Source organism: Python bivittatus, unplaced genomic scaffold, assembly GCF_059951505.1.
Source record: "Python bivittatus isolate LINGU-HERP-01145 unplaced genomic scaffold, Pbiv_v1 ctg000480_np1212, whole genome shotgun sequence".
NCBI lineage: Eukaryota > Metazoa > Chordata > Lepidosauria > Squamata > Pythonidae > Python > Python bivittatus.
In genome coordinates this window covers 100,513,184-100,536,030 of record NW_028277075.1, presented here as the reverse complement: position 1 = coordinate 100,536,030, position 22,847 = coordinate 100,513,184, and the positions used below count along the sequence as shown (strand labels likewise).

Below are 22,847 nucleotides of genomic sequence, written 5' to 3'. Positions count from 1 at the left end.
GTGCACAAGCTTCTTCATACTTACCATATACTTTTACTAAGCCATAAATGGGCTCACAATGTGATTAAATAACACTGTGGAAAAACATTGGAAACTGGGTGCAGCTGCATGAACTTGGGAAAAGGCATGGCTGCTTTAAAGAGTGGCAGATAAGTGTGATGTGAGTGTCCTTGCACATGCCAAAACACCTTTTTACTTTTGAGTTTGGAGCACTGGACAGCTTTAATTCAAAACAGCCAAGATTTCTGATGTGATGTCTTGGCATGTGACAGAAACATAGACAATCTGTAGATTTCATGTGGTGGTGAAGTGGCTCCAGTGGAGAACTGTTTCTGCAAAGGGAGGATTAGGAGCGCAGGGGTCCTTTGTTCTACTGTCCACTTCACAATATAGCAATTTTATAGTTTTAAGGATTTAAAAAATATGCAGAAATATTTGTCAAAAGAAATAGGGATGAGTAGGATTGTAAATGTATGAGATGAAGGAACTGCTGTTTCTAGCTTTATTTAACCTTTGGAAATCTGGATGTGTTCACTGCAAGGCTACATTCTTTAAAGACAGACTTCATATGATTTATACTTCCCAGGAAGGTAATGTAACTATATATTGGACTGCCTTGTATGTTTTTTTTAAAATAACCATCTCTAGCTCCCTGTAGATTTTTTCATAAGGGACAAGACATACAGTATGCTAACTGGACTTCACCTGTGGCTAGCATTTGTTGTGTCATGGATTCTTCTTGGGGAAGAACCTTCAAGTCCCTTTCCAGAGGAATGAGTGATGGAATTCTACTTCCTAAACTCTATGGAGGCTTTATGAAAACTGGTGTGTGCGTGTGCGCGTGCACACACACACACTGTGCAAATAGAAGTGATCAGGACATTGTGCCTGTGATATAATTTAAGGACAGGCATGTTTATATGAAATGCTAACATAACATCCATAGGGGGGGGGGGTTTGTGGATATACTTACTAGCTTCCACATGGCTCCAAAGCCTGATAATGCAAGGTTTGATTGACTTGCTTGTTTCGCAACTCAATAGCTAGTTAAACTGGGCTGCAGATCATTTGTCCCTGCTTTTGATTTGGAAATTAAATAGAGCAGAATGCCCTGTCCCTTCTGTCTTATAGTTCTCTGGCAAAGTAAACCGAAGTCTCTTTCTGTGCTTAGATTATATGACGGCACCAGGCTTCAGATTTTTATACCTGAGCTTGGCCAACCTTCTGAAAAAAATGAAAGACTTGGAGGAGTATCTGAAGTTACCACAGCATCCATAGACTTTCTTGAGTACAGTATTAAGTGATCTTTATTACTGCTTTTTGTATTATTGTAACTTTATTTTAACCCCTAATTTGATTTTCAGAATTCAAAAGTGAGTGTTTAAAACTGAGCATTTAGGTCTGCAGGACTATCTGTTCGAAATGGATTTTAGTCCATTGCACTTGTCCTAGGTGGGCATGTAGTGGGAATCTTCTGTGGGAGATGTGGGGAAAAGCAAGAAATAACTGTTTTTCTGTGGCAGTACCTACCTTTGGAACCCCCTCCTCCTGGAAATCTTGATGGTGCCCTTGCTCCTGAGCTTCAGGAAGGCTTGGAAGGCAGAGCTGTTCAGAAGGGCATTTGGAGTTTAAAATCACTGGATGACTGTTTATATTAGATTTGATTCTATTGTTGAAACGTGATTTTACTGATTTTTTAAAATTGATTATGTTGGGGATTTTTAATTTCATGTGCTTTACTTTTATTTAATTGTGCACTGTCACAAGTCCTTGTGGAATGGGGCAGCAATTGATAGTTTGATAGACAGACAGACAGACTGATAACTTCATGTCCAAGTGATAATGGGGTAATAGTTGAGGAGAAAATACCCCTTTGAAAAATTGTCAGGCCATGTAGCATGTATTGTGCCTAAAAGGCAGGAGAGGACTTTATCCCAAAGTGAATACAGTAATAAGACAGAGAACCTAATTATATCTACTTGATGGGATTGGTTCTTATTAAGAGGAACTTAATCAGGAAAATAGGGGACAATGGGACAAGGAAAACAGCTTGGAAGCAAACCTTGAAATAGTCTTGGGGGAGTGACTGTAAATGTTCAGGTTTACATTCTGTGGCAGCCTAATCAAGGAAGCCAAGGTAATAGAAATGGTGACTTCCACAACTTGAAAGGAAGGAAGGAAGGAAGGAAGGAAGGAAGGAAGGAAGGAAGGAAGGAAGGAAGGAAGGAAGGAAGGAAGGAAGGAAGGAAGGAAGGAAGGAAGGAAGGAAGGATTTCAGAATTTAATTCTACATGAAAGTACTGATCTGTGTATAATGGGGACCCAAAGGGAGGCGTTATTCATTTCTTCTAGCTTTGTCTGCTAGACCACTCTGTGATGGAGCAAGCTCAAACTGAAGGGTTGGAAGGCAAAATTGATGTTGTATATAGGAATTACATCTCCCTGCCCAAATGCTCCATACAGCTGTACACCACTTCTGAGTGCATGCTGCTGCGGTTCCATGCTGAAGAGAGTGTAGAGATATTGCTTGTCTATCTTCCCTCCCACTGCTTAACAGGATCTGTTCCTGAAATAGTCTCTGGGTAATCTTGGGTGTGGGGCTCCTTGTCCTAGGCTCCTTGTCCATGCTGAGGTTACCAGTCAGGAGTGACTCAAAACTTAATGTTCTCCATGATGGCCGTGGACCTATTTTAGCAGATATCTGGCTTCATGCATGCAGCAGGGTACATGTTGGATTTGGTGGGATGGACCAGTAAACATCATTCTCTAAGGACAAAAGACTGACTTGAGACTGCAGAATTGGCCAGTTCATTAGGATGTAATCTCAACATTTATTTGTACTTCCCTCCCCCCCCCAAAGACGTCTGTAGGGTGTGTGTAGAGAGATTCTGGCCACAACCTGTATTCTCCCTCTTGCCCTTCCTGACCAGGATGGGACTGGTTTCGTTGTTAAAGAAATTATTAACATCTTGTAGGAGAGATGTGTTCATCCCTGCCTAATGAAGTCAGTAATAACAGATTTAGTGAAGAAATCTTCTGTTGACATGGGAGACTTGTACAATTGTAGGCCAATCTCAGAAGTTCTACTTAATCTCAGAAGTTCTACTTAATCATCTTAAAGATGATTAAGAACTGGTAGTCTTTCTGCTCCAGATTTACCTGAGTTACATTGAGTTTTTGATCCATTTCAATTGGGCTTTCAGCCAGGATATGTTTCTGGGGCTGATTTGGTGGTCTTAGTAACTTATGCAGGATATTGGCTAAGTTGTCACTGATTTTGTAAAGCAAATAGCAGCTTCTGACAGGACATTTTTGTTTGGATCATTGTGTAACAGGGAGCATTTGGTAATTAAGAGCTGTGGCGTGGATTGTTTTAATCTTAACATGTATTTTGTCATCTCTTGTTTTTATATCATTATTGTTATATTTCTCTGGAGCTGGTCAGGATATAAATGTAAATAAAGGAATAGAATTAAATAAACTACATGTACATGTTCAGGAAATAACTGGGAATTTCCTTATTCATCTAGATTCTACTCCCATTTAATGAGAATGCATTTGAAGCCATATGTTGCTATGAATCAAGCTTCAGTCTGTGCTAAGTCTCCAACTGTTGCTTCCTTATTTCAAAGGAATTATTCCTTGTACAGAGGCAGTTTTACCAATTTTGTAATCATCTAAAGGTATAAAAAGTTCATCCTAACCATTTGAGTGTCATTTCATTAACTGGTATCATTTCATTAATTTCAGCAAGACTTACGTACTTCCAAATGTCACTATTTAGGATTAAGGCTGATATTTTGCTAGCAATATAGGTAGAGGATACAATAAATAATAATATTTTTCAAATTAGCTAGGATGACCCTGTAATAATTCTTTAAGCTGTTCTGTACATGTTTAATCAACTTAGTGCAATAATGGGAAGTTAATGAATGCTGGGGCTGTGCAGCACTTCAGATTCAATTCCAAAAAGATGCTTTGGAGCACAGAGGATCACAAATGTAGCACCTAATTGCAAAAGTTGCATCTGCCTCTTTTCCTGGGGCTGCATGGCTGCTTTGAAGTTTGCAGGAAGAGCCAGTGTGCATAATCACTGGTTGATATGCCGCAAGTTGGCTTGCCATCGTCTCTGATCCTAGTCATGGGCCTGGGTTGAGTGACGCTTCTTCAGTTCGCAGGTATAAGTTAATTATCTGAAATATGGTAGGTGTGGAAAACTACAGCAAACTTTATAAGTGCATTAGGCTATAAGACATCTAAATGCATTTTATTTTAAGACATTCACATTATTTATTTGGGTTTGTCAGCATTCATACACAAATAATGATAACTACCAAAATGAAGACATTTGCAATGCAATCCTATGCATGCATATTGAACTTAATATTTTCTCCTGAGTAAGTCTGAGTAGCATTGCGTTGCTACTGTAAGATAAACATTCATAGACAAACTACAGTTTATATCACTTCTTTAATTAAGGTCTTAATTGTTCCTAATGCTTGGCTGAATAATCAAACAGTATGAGAAGGTAGATGAGCAGTAGGTCATTGACTTTCTGATTTCTTATTCAAAGAGTTCAGTTTAGGCAAAAGCTGTTGGAAAAGCGTTTGATGGAGAAAAAAGCGGCAATCCTCAAGGAAGCCCAGGAAGAAGAAGAAAGGAAGAAGCGCCTTGATGCTCTCAGGCAACAGGTATCTTCACTGTCTGTTTTCATGTGCAATTGAACCTATTCAGGTTCAGCATAACCTTTAAATTGAGAAATCAGTCTGTCAGAACATGAAAAGAGGAAAAATTCCTTCATCCTTTATAGCTCATTGTATGTTTCATTGTATGCTTTGACATATCACGTTGTTGTTGTTGTTGTTTTAAATAATTACTATTTAATTCTTAATATGTGAAGTCTGCAGAGCAGAAGGCTTTGACCATTGAATCTAGAACTAGACTTAATTATTTTCTGCGCATGTGAAATGAGCACAAAACAAGTCTTCTTGACTGCAATCAATATGCTTCTTCCTTTTCCTTTTTCGTCTCTTTCCCCAGAGATATAGAAGTATCCATGGATTGTAATACCATCCACAGAACTCTGGTTATTGGATGGGGTAAAAGTACAATCAATCAAGACAAGTCAATTGGTTCTTTGGTATAGTGGGCTTGTTTATACCCTGGTTGTCTCTCGCTAATTAATACCTGCATATGTTTCTACATGCACACAGACTCATTCTCACATACGCCCTCCAGCATTTTATTTTCCTTCCTAGATCCTGCATTTTTTGCTCACAGGGATATTTTTGAAGTATAACCGCAATGACAAAAACACAAAAAGGGATACAAAATATAGAAGGGAGTACTGTATAAACTCCATGGTGGTTGTCATCTTCACAGAAAAGGGTGGAGGGCACAAGATATTTTTGTTATGCATAAAAATTCAAGTAAAGGCATTGCATCACAGCAGTAGCATTCGAGAGCTAAGTGTGTCCTCATGTCTATCAATGTTTTTCTTTGTCCCTGTCTTCCTTGGTTGTATGTTTGTATGTTTTTGGGAGCAAGTTTTATATTGCTGAAAGTGGAAAGAATTAAACGTGTATAATTCAGCAATCCAGGCTAGCCCAGTGGATGGAAAAAGACTTTCATATATCAGTGCTTAATTTTCAAGGGAAACATCTGAATATTTGGAAAGAATATATCTTATGTCCCAATTAGTCACTTCTCCTATGAGCAACAAGCTCCCTCTCAAAAGCAAGAACATCCTGACACTATGGATTTATATATATATCTTTCCGATATTGTCAGATCTTCCCATTATGATTCAGAATTTTTGGTCAAAGTTTTTCTTTGGTACAGTTTCCACCTCAAGCATTTTTATAGCTGCGTATGCTATTCAGTGTTGCCTGCTGGTTCTTAGGCAATACAAGTGATTGCCCTGGAATGATTCTCCAACCCAGCAGTTTTGAAGGTTGCTACAGAATGGCATCAGAATCCACAATGACTCCTTCTGTGTAATGTGAAATTTAAATGTGCTGGGTTTGTAGAATCTGTAGATTCTGAAAAAGAAGAATCGTACAATGCATCACTCCTGCAGTAAGCATGCGGCTTCACCCTTCTCATTTAAGAAATGTCACATTCAAGTCCTGTTACCTGAAATCTGTTGGAGCAAAAAGCTTAACAGCCCAGTTCCATGAATGTTTGCTCAAAAAGATGTTTCGCTGCATTTACTGGCTCTTACTTCAAGATAGCGTACATTGGGCTATAGCCGCCAAAGCGTTACAGACTGACAACATAGCATTTGGGAATTGGCAGAAAATGCCGGGCCACTTCATTTGCAGCCATTCAGGAAGAGTGAAAAAACCATGCTACGTGCATCTGGAGATGCTTTTCCAATGATCACAAAGAGCTTAGATAAGTGTGATGCCCAGCACAACCTTTTACACGATACTAGGCCAAGCAGTCTTAGTTGGATGCATCTAACAATCAATAATAAATCCTGTTTTTGTAACTGTTAGTATCCTGAATTTGTGTGGAGTTTGTACTAGGCTTCTTAACTATTTTATGTACTGTTAGGTTGTTGTGTTGTGTGTAAATGAACTAGATCAAAGACATCTAAACCATGCTCCCTCTGTTTGACGATATAAGACCAAATAGTATCTAGTTTGTTTCCTGCCATAAAACTGACCTCTTTCCTTCTCTTTCCTTTTCTTCACATAGCTGTTTCATGTAAAATTCATTTAATTTTTGGCTAAACTATGTTTTCCAACTATTGCTTTGTTTATATGAATCTGCTGGTATAGAATTTTTTGATAGTTTTTTTTTCCAGCTCTTGACATTGTTTCTCTAATGGCAGTATTACATTGTCCTAAGATTGCAATATGCTGTGTAAAACAGCAGTAGCAACAGCAACAACAGCAGCTAATGTTGCTTGTAATTTTCATATTTAGCAGGAGGTTAAATTGCTCCTAGCTTTGGTTTGGACCAGTGAGAAATACTTCCCAGTCGTAGAAAAAATTAAGCAGATCCTTTGGGGCCCAAATCCTTGCTGACTTCCAGAGAAAACCACCACCAGTGTTTCTTCAAGATGTTCACTGGGGTAGCTGGTAGCTTGTGGGCAGCTTCTGTCCTCTAAATGCCAGTAGATACAACCCAGAGTTTCTTGATTTCCACTGGCTGCCAAGTCAGAGAAGAATATGCATGGAACCAGAAAGTCATCTGGCATCTTGGTTAGCTTTCCATATATCATGGTTGTAGTGCAATGCAAATGATGAGAGCAGCACTGGACTACAAAATTTTGATTTTAGAGCATCCTAGAACATATTACAAAAGGAAGCAAACTTACAGAATTGGGAACCCCAAAACATTAGCCTAATCTTTTAAAACCCTGCACTTTTAATATCAATAGCAGCAAGAGGATCCAAATGTTGAGGTGAAAGGATATGCTTTAAGCAATTGATGAAGCTGACTTGCCTGTGATTCCTAATGCACTTAGAAAGGTGGACATTCCTGATAAGGGGCCACACCTGATGAGGCCTTTGCATAGATAATTACTCATGAATATTGTCCATCATGGCTAAGGCCTCCTCCAGAAATATCAAAAGCTGGACTGGGACAGACTAGAAGAGGCAATCTAAAAGGCCCCCAAGCCATCTAGAGCTCTAAAAGTCAACTGTGAGGTAGACAACGAAAGTCAACTGTGAAGCAAATAGGCAATGCAGATCCTGGAGCATACGTGTAATATAGCAATAATATGCCACTCACTAATCAACATGCTATAACGAATTGCCAAATTTGGCAACAGCAGCAAAATAAAGAACATTGCATCAGTTCTTCTTTCCTAATTCCTAAAAACTAAGCAGTGGCCTCTGGAGATGAAGCAGCAGTTGTTTTCTGAGGTTAACTAAGAGTTAAAGTTGCTCCAAACTGTCCTACTTGAGTCTACACAAACAGAGACCTATTCTTTCAGAACTGGAATTTGATCTCCATTCTGAACCAGATTATTAAAATTACATTTGATCAGCAAATGTAAACTATACAGGTGGTCCTCATCTAATGACCACTTGTTCAGCAACTGTTCAAATTTATGATGGTGCTGAATGAGTGGAAGTTATGACCAGTCCTTGTACTTACGTCAGTTGCAGCATCCCCATGGTCACATGATTGCGATGGGGGGGCCCAGCTCACAATTACAGCGTCGCAGTATCCTGCAGTCACGCAATTGCCATTTGCAACCCTCTTTGCCGGCTTCCTACAAGCAAAGTCAACAGGGAAGCTGGCAGGAGGTCACAAATAGCAACTACATGACATCCTCACTTAACGACCCACAGTGTTTCATTTAACGATGGCAACCAGAAGTGTCAGAATTTCTGTCACTAAGCGACACAGTAACGTGACGTTGTGCTTTACGACTGCATCGCTTAGCAATGGAAATTCTCGTCCCAGTTGCCGTTGTTAACTGAGGACTACGATATGTTGATACAGACAGCAGCATCTGTCCACCTCACAAACCCCACTACTAGGAAGGCGTTTGGGTCTCAGAGTTGGCTGGCAACAACTGGTTATCCTGTACTGCTGCTACTGGAATACGTCTACTGTCTAAAGCAGTAATTCCACAGAAATGTTCCTTGGATAATGTATGCATTACATTACTATAAATTAATGTCGCTGTTTTACTTAAAGTATGCCACTTATATTTCAGTGGCTATATAACAAATGTAGTAGTCACTGATGGTAAGTCGCTTGAAGTTTGATTGTATTGCTTTGATAGGGAAACAATAGCCATGGCAGGTTATAAAATCACTGGGTACCAATAATCTTTTCACAGGAGGCAGTCTCAATACAATCCACATTTTTTTAAAAAAAGGAATGCTGTTATTCATCTCAGCTATATGTCGACTTGTGGTTTTGATAGCATTTGGATAGCTTTTGCTATTCATGGGTCCTCCTCTTGCTGTTGATATGGCAATGGGTTCTGTAATACCAATGTAGAAATATATTTATTTATTGGAGCCAAGAAAGCCATCTTCTTATCAGTATCTTAGAACAGATAAAAACAAGGATCCACTGCCAGAAGAGAAAGCCATAATCAAAATGCTCTCTCACTCACTTCTTGGTATGTTTTCCCCTTGCATTAGTCACTTGATTAGATATGTCAGGAACTGTGTTCCCTTTCAGGTTGATTTATGCTCTAAGTTCTTGCTAGTTTTCTTTCTCCCCAAACACCACTAGCCCACATCTACATAGACTGCATGACAAAACATTTCGGCACATAAAATGATTTGGGGCTCAGCACATAGCAAAATAAGACAGAAAGCGAGTGGGTGGTTGACCCAGGCAAATCCAGGGTCAACATACATGTTTCTTTGATTGCTGCTGCCTAGCAACTTAAGAAGTCCCTTCTAAAGTGAGATGCTTTTTAGGGTTGTTATTGTTATCCTATCTGCATTTTCAGAATCATAAAACCGGTTTCTTACATCCATAGCTCTTTATTTTAAATGGATGCCCTGGGAATGCAGAGTTGAAGGGAGCAGATCTTGGCCTCACCCACAGGCCAAAAGAACAGGAACCTCATATTGTTATTCAAGCTAGAGCTCCAGGAAGGGAAATTCAATCCAGCCTTTGCTGCATATAAATTGCTCCATCATATTTCTCAGTCTTTCTTTGGAGTCTTGAAGAACAGACCTCCCTTCTTCTCCTTTCCATTCCACACACCTCCCCCCTGCCCTCACTTCCCAGATATGTTTGGTCTTTTTAGACAGTAATCTCAAAGCAGGGTCTGTTTTTTAATTGGCATGAGCCACTTTGGGAACAATTATCTGAAAAATGGGATAACAGTACAATAAAAAAATAAATAAGCCACCCAAATCTAGCTTCTGTTGCATAATTATTGAAGAAATTTTTAGAGCACAAATTGAAGAAAATGGGGTGTCTTTAAACAAAACATCCAATTGATTACCAATTTTTACATAAGCACTTGAACTCCAGTCCATGCGGATGAGACATTGAGAATCTGCCAACAATTTTACCTAGGGCTGCTTCCAAGAAACCACAACAGCTACAAATATGGAAATTTTGGGAAGTGAAATACATTTGCTTGTTCCACATAAATGCTCCATGTCACCGCTTTAATATCTATGGCGACTCATCAGTTGAAAGCAGAACTATTAGTCATTGTCAATGCTTTCTGGTCTAGTTTCATTAGCTATAAAGGTTTTTTAAAAAGCCAGTCTCTGCATGCTCTTGGTGTGTGTGCCAGTTAAAATGGTAGAAGCTCAGGGAAAGGAAGTCATTTTTTTATTTATCATCATGCTTAGTTTAGAATGCCAACCAAATGGAAATAATATCCACTATCAGTCCTTGATTGACAGGAAAGCTTCCATAACAAAGTCTCCCATTACGCCCTCGGTAATAAAATGGGAAAATGTGGGCTGGATAATGCAGCTGTTAGGTGGGTTCCTCACTGCCTGGATGGCTGCAACCGGAGAGTCTGCTTAGATGGCTCCGTGTCAGCTTGTGGAAAAAGCAGTAAGTGGAAGGCTACCAGGTGATGTTTTGGCCAAGCACTGTTCAACATTTTTATCAATGATATGGGTGAAATGATTGAGGGGATAAATATCTGATTTGCAAATGATATAAACTTCATGAAAAGATAGTTCCCCTCCGCTGGAGTTCTTCAGAGGGAAGCTGGTAGCCTTCTGTCTGAACTGAGCAAGGAGTTAGGCTAGATGACCTTTGAGATCACTTCCAACTCTGATTCTACAATCAGAGGAGTTACCTTAGTTACAAAATCTGAGGGTTCTGGTTTGTACAGGGACAGCCATCTCCAGTGGTCCAAAGTCCATTTTGTGGTACATTTCTGAGTCCATTAGATCTATGGCTAAAGCTGCCAAAGCTGATTCTCAGAAGTGAGTTGGATACAAATTCCTGAAATTAAGACTTCTTTTTCCTGAAACATAAACTATATGCTCAGCTTGACCACTTCTAACCACTCTGGCAGTGGTTAGGCAGTGAAGCTTTTGAAATGAGGTTTGGAGATTGTTTCAGGATAGATGAATCCAAAATCTGAGACTTAATCCAACTAAGAGGTATTGTCGTTCGGGAAAGGAGATGCACAGCTGGAAAATCTCAGAGGGTTAATTGGGGAAACTTTAATAGCTATGATGGCCACAATTGGTTTCCACCAGTTTACAACTGCTGCTCTTAGGTCAATCTGTCTGAAGAGATGGACTTTGGCTTAGTTTCTCATATACCTCTGAGAACCAGCTTGGACAACTATAATGATGCCTTTGAAGATAATTGAGAAAATGCAAAATGCAAAATATGACTGCCTAAATGTTGATGTGGTAGATAAGTGGAACATATGACACCTCTCCTGGACCCACTGCATTGACTATCAGTATATTTTCAAGTTAGTTGAAAATGCTAATTCTTATTTTTAAAGCCTTACCTTTATTGATTTCAATCTGATTTCGAGACTTGGAAATTTGAATTTCTAGATTTAGAACTGAGACATTCTTGATCAGCCTTGATGCATGATCTACATCAGAAGCCAAACTGGGAATCTTATTCTTGGTGGTTTTTCTGGGCATCCTGATAGCATGATTATCCTCCTGGACCACCAGCATAGGGTAGGGGTGGGGGAAACGTGAACTTTGCAGATTTGAATTGCTTGTTTGCTTAGTTTTGACTGTTATTTACATGATAATTTTAGAACAAACGGCTGTCAGTATCTAGATCAAATGACTATCAGTGTCAGTTTTTGGTTTTCTGGACCTTATCAAAGGAAGTGGGGAAAGCATGAGCATAATGTTGGAACATATAAACTGAAAGAATTGTTCCTACTTCCTTTCTTCTTCAGGTTGCTATTGTTGCAGAATTTGATCCTGCTCGGATGATGGCTGATACAGTGGCCTCTAAGGCACGAATGGGTATTGGGACTGAAGAAGAATTTATTCTACAGAAACCTCTGTTTGTGTTGCATACATTCAATGCTGAGCAGGTGTGTAGCTTGTGCAGTGGATTGGCGTACATAAACAACCACACACTAAGCCAAAACCAAACATACCTCATCAGAGTTTAGGGCATCTGTGAACCCAGACACCGTTTGCATGAAAAGGTTTGGGTTTTGCCTGATGGCAGAAGAACAAGAAAAATGTGACTAGTTCAGCCAGTCTTGGTAGAGTTCCAGAGCTTGGGAGCAGCCACCAAGAAGGCCCATTTTATGTGCTTCTAGTAGGGGTAGGACACAGGTTGACATCTGAAAATACCAGTTGATTTGTACAGGAGAAGGCAGTCTTTCAGATAGTCTCAGTATTCAGAAATAGCATTCCTACTGTATCAAATCAAATCAAATTGTGATTGTTGCAGTCTAAGACCAGTATACACGCACAAATAAGACTAAACTAAGACTGTGATAGGGCAGTACCTGTATAGAGTGCTCTAGAAGCAGAAACACTAAAGGTGAACATTTAAAAATGGTACAAAACAGGAAGAGTGCAACACAACTAAAAAGCAACTAAGAACATAACATCCTAGGGCATGAAATAGCTGAAATCAGCCTGAAATCTAGGGAAAGGGGTCTCTAATAAACACTAAGAATTACAGTATCTAATTTGAAAAGAGGAATTAATATTTAGAAGTTAACAATACGAGTTAAACATTTGGGGGATTAGAATAGATGTTTCCAATTACATTTCTTAAAATGTTTATCAACCTGGGCACAAACATACCTAACATCAGAGGGGTGGTCATGCATGCATGTATGTTACTGAGACATCAATTGCAGTTGATTGTAACTGCAACAATTTGTTATATGTGGCTTATATTGACATACAGTATTATCTTTTTATTCAGATAATTTCTGATACCCGAGTTCGTGTTGAGCTGGCTCTCCGGGAAGCTGGACTTCATAGCACAGTTTATGCTCAAGAGCTTTTACCTAAAATCCCACCACCTAAACTTCCAAGGAGAGACATGGCCTCCACAATTTTTAAAATATAGGACTCTGCAACATGGTCAAATGCTTTAGTTGTTCATCCCTGACTATTAAGAATACATAAATAAACTATTATAGTTCCAAAAATAAGCTGGATACTGAGTTGATGGGGTTTTTTTTTTCCTCTGTAGAGAAAATATATATATTGCCTAGCAGTTTTCAATGAACCATCTATTTCATACTACCCCCACCCCCCACCCCCCAGTCTTGAGCATTGCTGTATGGGACTTAGAACAATTTACTGAAGCTACAGTCTAATTATTTTTAGGGGAAATCATCTTTCTTGATGAACATCTGCAGGAAAGTACAACCCGTGCTTGGCTATACATATCCATATGGGAATGCATATAATTCTTTGCATCAGGGCTAGAGAAGCAGCATGTGGCATTGAATTCAACTGGAATATCCTGAGTTCAGAGCACACTTGTCTGCAGAGCTCACTGGCTGATCTTCAGCAATCTGTTGGCAGAGATTAACCAAAAGTGTTATGTAAATCCATGGGGCACCTTTGGATGACTTCCCCATCTCTATTTGCACCATTCCCAAATGGACTTCCTGCCTTGTCTTCTTTCCAAGTCTCTGCAAACCATTCTGCAGTGGAGGAGAAGCCAGATGCATTCAGGTCTTTAGAGGGCCAACTTTCTTAAAGGTAGGGATTCCTAATTTAAAAGTTAATCCTTACACACAAAATCTACAACAGCTTGTTTTACCTGTGTAGTAATAGTCCACTTCATTTTCATTGCAAGTTCTACTACTTGATTTTTAATAATAATAAAAAAACCATAATCTGCCCTCATTAATATGAGCTACTCTGGCTGGATTCTTCTTATACATGGAAATGGAAACTTTCTTTACTTATGGAAACCAATTTGATTCATCGTGTTTACCGCAAACCAATCATCCAAACAATTTCATTTTGCAAATTAATTTTGAGAATAAATTAAAAAATTAGAATGTTTAAACTATAAAGGTCCTTAATAAAGTATGCAAAGTGAACTTGTAAGCCATTTCATTTTGGAACCCTAAAAGCATTTCCACTGTTTACGCTGGCTGCATATGAAATATATGTAAACAAGTGCATCAAATCTGTAGTTTGCCAGTTAGCTACAGTTCAAACAATTTGTTTCTGGGATTGGGAACTGGATAGTGGTTCTGTTTTAGCAAACTCTGTGTTTTATTTTCAGCACCACGTCTTTTTTATAGGGCGCTGTGTGACAGCTATCTTTCTTGTACAGTGTTTCTAAATTTTGCCAACTTGCTCAACAAAAGAAAAATAAATTGTAGTTCTCAAGGCCTGCAGATTTCAAATTGGAGTCCCAGCCCTGCTATTTTCTCAGCGGATTCAGTAGCTGCAGAGAGATAAGGCCTGCAAACCCCAGCAGGGCTTAATCATAGTTGAACAGATGATGACTGAACACGGTTTGTCCTGGTTTGTGCTGACAGTAAGTCCCAGTTAACATGCCACTTAATTCAGTGGTTCACAGTTAATTTCTGACCTGCTAGAGCTTCATAATACAGGGGAAAAAACACAAAGGGCGGATGTTGAAAGAGGGATGTTTTTCTGTTACGATTTTTAAGCTACGAGGAAAAACATTACACACACACATGTGCGTCCATACAGTTCTGCTATCATTGCTTAAGTTTTGGAACAGGGCACTTTATAAACATTTTCAGTGTATTGTGTATTTTGTCTTGGGTAAACTGGTTATGTATGTGGCAATGAGGTGATTAGAGGAAAGAATATTTCAGAGCCACGAAAATTGCCAGCCTTGATACAGTACATTAGTGTCAAAATGTATGCATATGTAGAAAGAAAGATTCTGATGAAAGCAAATGCAAAGTGGATTTTCCTGAACAGCTCCAAATAACCAAATATATGACCTAATCACTGTTGTTCTAGTTAATTGTGTCTGAAATAGAATGTGAATTTTAAAGCAAAAGGCTTGGGCATACTAGTGACTCATAGCAACGGTAATGCCCGGAAGCAGTGCATAAACACAGACAGAATGTTCCCAGCCAGCCAACATCATTCAGGTTTCTATTGCTTTAATTCTGCAGAGATGAGAAAAAGAGTGTCTGGAGCGCAGGAACAGAAAGTGGATTTGGAAGAAGTGACTTGCTGGCTCCAGTTAAAGGAGTTATGGGATCTCTTTTTCTTTTTAGTTTCTTTCCATCTCATTGCCTTGCTTTTTTGTCTTCCACAAATCAGCTAGTAAGTTAATAGACTAAGTAGGCATTCTGCCTGTGCCCAGCAATGTTCTAGGACACTGTGGACAGCCACACCGGATGTGCCATAACTTAGGGGACTGGAGCTAATTGGAATAGCTAAGATATTTGCAAGTAACTTAATTTACATGCTATTTCCATGAACAAGAATGATACCATTCTACTGATCTTTTGCAACAGGTTGATTTGCAACTTCAGTCATCTTTTCATTACATGAAGGGCTACTTTTCATGCTAAAATCTAAAATGAAATGGATAGGTGCAAAGTATTTTTATGGTATGGCAGTGTAATGGTTAATATGTTGGATTTAGCCATGGAGATTCAAGTCCCAGTCAACCATGGAGCCCATGGAGTGGCTTTCTGCCAGTTGTATTCTCTCAGCCTAACCTTACCCAGTTCTTGTAATGATAAAATAAGGAGAGACCTTCATGCAAGCCACCCTGAACAGTCAGGGGAAAGAAAGAAAGAATGAATGAATGAATGAACGAACAAACATTAGAATTATAATGTACTGTATATAAGAATTATGTTCTTAATATTAAGAAACCTGCTGAGATTCCTGCAGATGAAAGCTTCCTGCCACAACCATCTCTGGACTTTGGAAATGTTTTTCTCCTTTCCATAGGAGGGCCCTCTTGTTCTTTGAAACAATGGCCTCACGTGGCTGCTTCATAGTATTTTAGGTCTTGGAGTAATTATTTGGTGATTTTCTGAAATAAAAAAATATGGGAGGGAAGTAATTATTTGGTGACTGTGGATAAGCTCCTAAATATTCCATCAACATATCTCTTTGGTAAACTTCATTCAGCCATGGAAGGTGTCTGTATTGCAAAGCTTTGTATCTGTACATTGAAGTTGAGCATAAGAACTGTGCAATGAGAAAGTTGCAACATAAAAGCTTAACTGTAACAATGGGTCCTTGTGAAGCTATTCATTCTTCTTTGTACCCGTTCTTTATTCCTTTATAATCCTGTTTTTATCTTCCCTTGTCAATCATCTGGCTTTGTGCAGCCCTGTCCAAGGACTGTGCAAGATCTATCTTCATTTCATGATGATTGCGATCTTCTCTACAAGCAGAACTTGGGTCACTAACCATCTGGATGTTAGCAGAGGAACTGGAGTGTCTGGTACACAAACAGCAATGGAAAAGCATTGAGGTCATATTTGCACCCATTCAGTTACATTTCTATAGATTTAAAATTGCAATTAATTCAGCAAAAATGCTAGTTTATGTCTGATGAACATCTACATGTTTTTTTCAGGAAGGAATTGGTGGGGTTAGATAACTGTTGGAAATATGGCACTCACGGTGCAACATGGACTCATGATGCTCTGTGATTCTGTGTTATAGGGATACCCTTCTGTACAAAAGTAATTTCACATATTCATTTTGTCGTAGAGGACTCACTAGCATATGCTCTTTTTGTTTTTGAATTGTATACTAATGGTTTGGAAGCTAACAGGAGATGTCTGTTGTATGCTTTTATGTTTTCAAGTCCTTGGTACTACAAGAGACTAGTAGGATATCCATTCTCTGACCATTATACATTCATCTCATGGCCATCTCTCATTTGAACAAGCAGTTTACCATTAAGAATTCTGATGGAAGAATATTTAGAAATTTGGACTGCCTATACCAGTTGATGTGGTCTACTATTACAACAGATTTAAATGTTAATCATTTAACTGTATAATATGGCATGAATATATAAGTTTAGTTTGGATATGGATTTTTTTTCTTTTTCTTTTTTTGCATCTATAATAATAAATTTAAAAGGAGTAGGTACAGAAGGAAGATATTACTCTGCCTTACATCTGGTTCATGGATGCAAATCAGGGAAAAAAAACCACTTTCAATAAGAGTAGGTGTTTATTTGCTATTATCAAATACAAATGGATCTTAGTTTTTCTCTGCCTTTAGAAAAGTTAAAAGACCAAAAGCAACTACTGTACTTATATGGCCACTTACACTGTGTGTACATAAGTACATAGAAACCTGTACAAACCACCAACTATGAGGCAATATCTCCAATAAGCTTTCACCAACAGATCTCACGGGCCGTGTTATCCTTGCACATGTTGGATGATACCTGCAAAGAGTCAGGCTCTTGCTGTGATTTCCCACAATTCTGAAATCTCTCCGATGGCTTCTCAGAGGTTGTATAATGTGATGCATCACTTCCAGGATGTTGAACTGAGCGTGTGATTTTCTGGAGCCGTGTTAAGGATGGTGCTACTTTGACATTATGAAGTTGGATTCAAGATGTGAATGCTTTCAGGATGTAACTTGCTTAAAAGCAACCTTTCTATGTTCTAATAAATATAAATTAAAAGAGTGATCAGAAGCTGAAGGCACGTCTGTGCTGAACAAGATGGGAAATTCTACCACTTGGCAGACAGATGCAGAAGATGGTTTGATGCATTTATATGCCTATTGTGATATGCTATGATAACTCTGATAACTGATTTGATCAGTTATTTCCTTATTCAGTATTGGAATCCTGCATTTTTTCAAGTTTTTCACTCATTCTGCCTATATCAGTATCGGAGGACATCCATTACCCTTAGCTTAAGCAGGATTACTGTTCATGAACCCTTCTAAAGCCATCCCACGGAAGAAACTGGATGAGACACCACTCACCCAGTCAGCGATGGTGCCGGTGGTTTTCAAAAGTAAATAGAAAGTGCTCTAATACATCTTGAAAACCTGGTAGGTGGAGGGGTAAGAAGGTTCAGCTTTGAGACCTTTACTGCAAACTTGACTCAGACCTTAGCATTAGAAGGAAAACTTTGACTTGATTATATGCCGTCAAGTCATTGTTGACTCTTAGCATCCACATAAACAGACCTTCCCCAGGATGATTTGTCCTCAACTTGCCCCTTCAGGCCTCCCAATGGTGCACCAATCACCACTGTAATTGAGTCCATCTACCTTGCTGCTGGTCATCATCATCTTCTCTTTCTTTCCACCTTTCCTAGCATTATGGACTTCTCAAAGGGGCTATTTTTCCAAGTGCTAGTCTACAGTATATTACTGCTGATTCCTTTCTTGTTGATACAATATCTTCCTTGTCAGTTCTAAAGTTGGTTGCTGTACTTGCATTATTTTGATTTTCCTGATGTTTAATCTTAGTCCCACACTATGCTCGACTTTCATTACTAGAGCTTCTGCATCATTTACATTTTCAGCAATCAGGGCAGTGTTGTCAGCAAAGTGCAAGGTATTGATGTTTTAAAACCACACTCATCTTTTTCCAATCCAGCCTCCCTCAATATAGAGGGTGTACTAAAAGTCAGGCCCCACAGGCCTATCACAATATGTTTTATTAATTTTTTTCAGAGACAGTGTTAGAGGAATATTTAAAGGTCCTGTGTCAAACAAGTAAGGAAGCATTTAGAAGAAAATGGCAACCAATTCGAACATTTAAGGTATAAATGTAAATATAATAAATTGTCTACAGGGCCTGACTTTCGGTGCACCCTGCATATTCAGCGTATAGGTTGAATAAATAAGGGGAGAGTATGTAGCCTTGTCTCACCCCTTTGCTGACCTAGAGCCAGTCTGCTTCATCATGTTCTGTCTGTACTGTGGCCTCCTGTCCTGGGTATAGGTTTTCATGAGGACAGTGAAATGTTCTGGGATTCAGGGTTTCCTAAGCACCTTGACATGGCTGACACAATCAAAGGCTTTTATACAGAGAGTGAAGCACATACTGACCTCTTGTTGGTATTCCTTGGCTTTCTCAGTTACCCAGCATGCCTCAACAATCAAGTCCCTTGTTCCTCAGCCGAAATGTAATTTCACAGCAAGTTTTAAAAGAATATTATTTAAGAAATGTATAAAACCACCCAACCCAAACGTCTGTGACTCCAGGCAGTGTACCATAAACAAAGTAAACAAAGACTTGCCTTACACTCCTTGGGGTGGGAACTCCCATCGTCCTGGCCCCAATGTCTGAGGAAAGAGCCAGGTTTAATAACGCCTTTCTAAAGGCCAAATAGGTGCAAAGTGTGACTCTGAAGATCAATAAAGAACAGAACTCTTCACCACTATCCACTTGCCAGCCTTCACTGAAGTTTTGCTTGACCTAGAAAGTGGGATCTGTAGCCTTCTACATATTGCTGTCCTACTCACTGATGGCCAAAGTAGCTGGGGCTTCTAGGAGTTGTTGTTCAATAGCAGAAGTGGCATGCACACAAGACACACACACACATCTACACCCCTGTGTAGATACTATAGGTGAGCACCTTTGGTTTAGGTCATACCTTTGACCAATCTCCAAAATAATTGCTAATAAGACAACCCTGACCTCAGTGGCTTGGCAAGAGAGTAATGTGAACATCAGTTTGAAGATATTTAAAGGTAGTTCATTTTTCAAAAAATGGAAACAAAGTCACCAGCCAAAACCCAGTTTCATTATGTACCTACTAGAAAAGAGACTTAAGCATCCCAGCTAAACAAAATCTGTTTAATTGTAGTCACATCTGGAGGGTGGAAGGTTGCAGAAAAACATCCTTTTGTACAACATTTTTATTGTTCCATAATTATGTCAGCTTAGTTGGTTAAAGAATCAATATAGGATTTACTATAGGTACACACATACTCATCATGCCATTCCCTTGTGGGATAGGTAGTGTTACGCAGGGTATAGAAAAGGAGTGAGAAATACTAAACTAAAGAAAAGGAAGGCATGAGATAAGAAAAAGAAAAGGAACCATCGTTTGCAATCTTCCGGATGGCATGATCATCACCAGGTGGGCCCTAGATACTATTCTCTGCCACCCATCATGACTTTGCTCAATCAGCCTTAACTGCTGCATGTATAAGGATACCCACAGCATTCCCTGCAAAAGGTAGACATAATTGGCAGAAAACAAAAAAGCCTTTTTTTTTTCAGTTAGCAATGGGGTAGTGAATTTGACAGGATGTAATTTAAATCTATAACCTATTAACTGTAAAATCATTGAAGACTTCACATACCATTGCTCTTGTAAGATACAACTTCTTAATCTTTAACAAGCAAAATATGTTCCCTTGAGATGATTAATCTAAACTCTGCATTTGCCTCACCCATGCATGATACAGCTGCCATCTTGTGCCCTGGGCAAGGTTGGATATGTTAGATGATTGTAGGCAAATGTCCAGAGGTGAGAAGATTCAGGGTTCAAATGCAGCCATATGGGAAACAGAGTTGGCAAAAGCCCAGATGGCTGGCTAGGATACAACAGAAGCACAAGGCAAGTGGGAAAGAGCCTAATGGAGGGATAGAAAGATGGGCGTGTAATGAACAGGATGGCCAAGAAGGAGTTGGGTTCCAAAGCATGCTGGCTAAAATGATGCTGGCTGATCTGTGTTATTTAAGGCCAGCCAGTGTACTTAGATTATGATCCTAGATATTGTATGAACCCAAGCAACAGGGTTAACAAATTAAACTGGACCAGTTAACCATAGATTAGCATTTTATGTAAACACTGTGGCAGTGAAACTTCTGGGATCAAATGTAAGAAGGGTGATGTTGTTTCTGATGCTTCTTTGCTTTCTGGCTGAGAAATCCTGAATGATGTTTCAATTATTGCTTATTGCCCAAAACTTCCATGAATACAGATGTTGATACCAAACTTGGCTATAGGGTTTTGGACAGATTTAAAAACTCTATAAACTCCCCCAATTTTTATTTTCTACAGATACTGCCTTCTTTACGTTCTGGCCACGTTTGCACAATATGCTTTCCTGTAGTTAACTAGTGGATAGTAAATAGTGGTTTACTCAATCATAGTTTACTTAACCATGAGTTAACCTAACTGGCCTGGGTTTGCACAATACTTTGAACTATAAACTAACCATGCAATCTGGATTTGGACACTTTATTAGGCTACAATATGTTTAGCCAGTGTGTCATGCAAATCCAGCTGCAATCTGGTATTTATTGAGATAGACAAGAGCATTCGAATCCCAGAACAGCCTTTCTTATATGGCCAGCCAAATACCTCTGGGGTACTAGGAAGCCGGAGTTGGAGAAGTAATCTTTTCTTACTTTGTTCCCTGCAACCAGCTCTTTGGAGGCCTGAGGCTGCCAAACCCCATGCCATTGAGTCATCAAGACCGATAGCCCTGAGTGGAGCTGTCCTCCTTGAATGTATCCACTCTCCTTCCACCTTGGTAGCTATCGTCTCGCCTTGTAATGAATGCTACAAGTAGAAGAGTGTGTCCATGACGACTGTGCTGCCTTTGCTACCACCATGCTCCAGAAGAAAAACCGGCATGGGATGATGCTGCGAGGTACAAACCCAGCATAGCCCTATGAGCTATGCAATATGATGAGTCACATCACAGAATATGTGTGCTCTACCAGAGGAGCAAGTCGAGCATGTTTAGCAGACATGTATGTAACCTGCCCGCAGTGGGAGGGGATGCACCTTGGAGAACATGTAAGGCTAGATCTGGTTCCTCACCACCATTCCCCTCCGATTCTTATGCAGACAAATTTTGTGGTCTTCATGCCTGGAGCCCATCGTATATTCTTGTGAATTTCACAGTTAAAAAGCCAGTCCTGAGACAATTTTGCTGATGAAAACAAAACCAAATGACAATATTTGGAATTACAGGCTTTGCTGGCACTGATGGGTTAATGAGGAAGCACAGTGGTTTTCAGAGTGTAAAGTACATCTCACTCCCACCTAACCTTTTGGAAAGAAACTACTTTCATGCACTCCATGAATTGTGATAGATGTTTTGTTCTTTGAAAGTCGCTGTACGCAAATTAGACTTTTCATTGCTGCATGGCAAAGCTCATTACTACAATAATCTCTGACTTTAGCTGTGTAGGCTCTGAGGTCTAGTTTCGCTGTCCAACAGAGGGGAAAATAGGTTTATTTCTGGTTCTAGAATATATTTCCTTTTGCCCACTGAAGTGTTATTAAAAGATCTAACCCTGTGGCATGAATAAAGCTTAACGCAATTCTACAGATGCCCCCAAACAAATGGCTTGAATGAGGCTCTCGAAACAATTTTGCAATTGAGAGAGGGGTGAATCACAGAAGAGGGTTGAGCCTACCAAAAGCCAGGGAAATATATTATTATTATTGTATAATTGTGAAAATGAAAAACCCTTACCTTCTGCTTAATACACTACGGCAGGGTTCCTCAACCTTGGCAACTTTAAGACAGCTGGACTTCTGGGAGTTGAAGTTGCCAAGGTTAAGGAACCCTGCACTATGGGATCTAATTAATATTTATTTGTTGCTTATAAGAAATATAAGTTATATCATGCCTTTCTCCCAGATATTTCCTACCCAGACACAAAGGCAAAAGTTTAACCTCTGAAGGCAAATTGGTGGACCTGTGTCTACGGCAGTATTTCCCAATTATGGCAGCTTTAAGACGTCTGGACTTCAATTCCAGGCAGCATGGGATTCTGGGAGTTGAAGTCCAGACATCTTAAAGTTGCCAAGGTTGAGAAACACTGGCTACCCTTTCTAGGCTGCAAAAAATGGGATAACCACTAGATGGTAGCGAAGAAATATAGGAACCTCTCTTTGCTACCATCTAACGATCTCCCGCATTTCTGCAGTCCAGGTAGGGTAGCCCTTGCTGTGACACTTATGGCGAAAGAACAAGTAAGATAACCCTGCCAAGTGCTAT

General features: G+C 39.4%; 1 protein-coding gene across 1 annotated transcript in view; it reads left to right on the top strand.

Moving 5' to 3' along the window:
* The window catches only part of CCDC148 (coiled-coil domain containing 148), a 97,610-nt gene extending 84,541 nt beyond the window's left edge, over positions 1-13,069 (top strand). Inside the window, exons 11-13 of the mRNA XM_025170299.2 lie at positions 4,574-4,691; positions 11,843-11,983; positions 12,838-13,069. Of these exons, the coding sequence (XP_025026067.1) occupies positions 4,574-4,691; positions 11,843-11,983; positions 12,838-12,984 (406 nt within the window). The 3' untranslated portion in view covers positions 12,985-13,069. The remainder of the gene's footprint in view (positions 1-4,573; positions 4,692-11,842; positions 11,984-12,837) is intronic.
* The last annotated feature ends 9,778 nt before the right edge of the window (positions 13,070-22,847 follow it).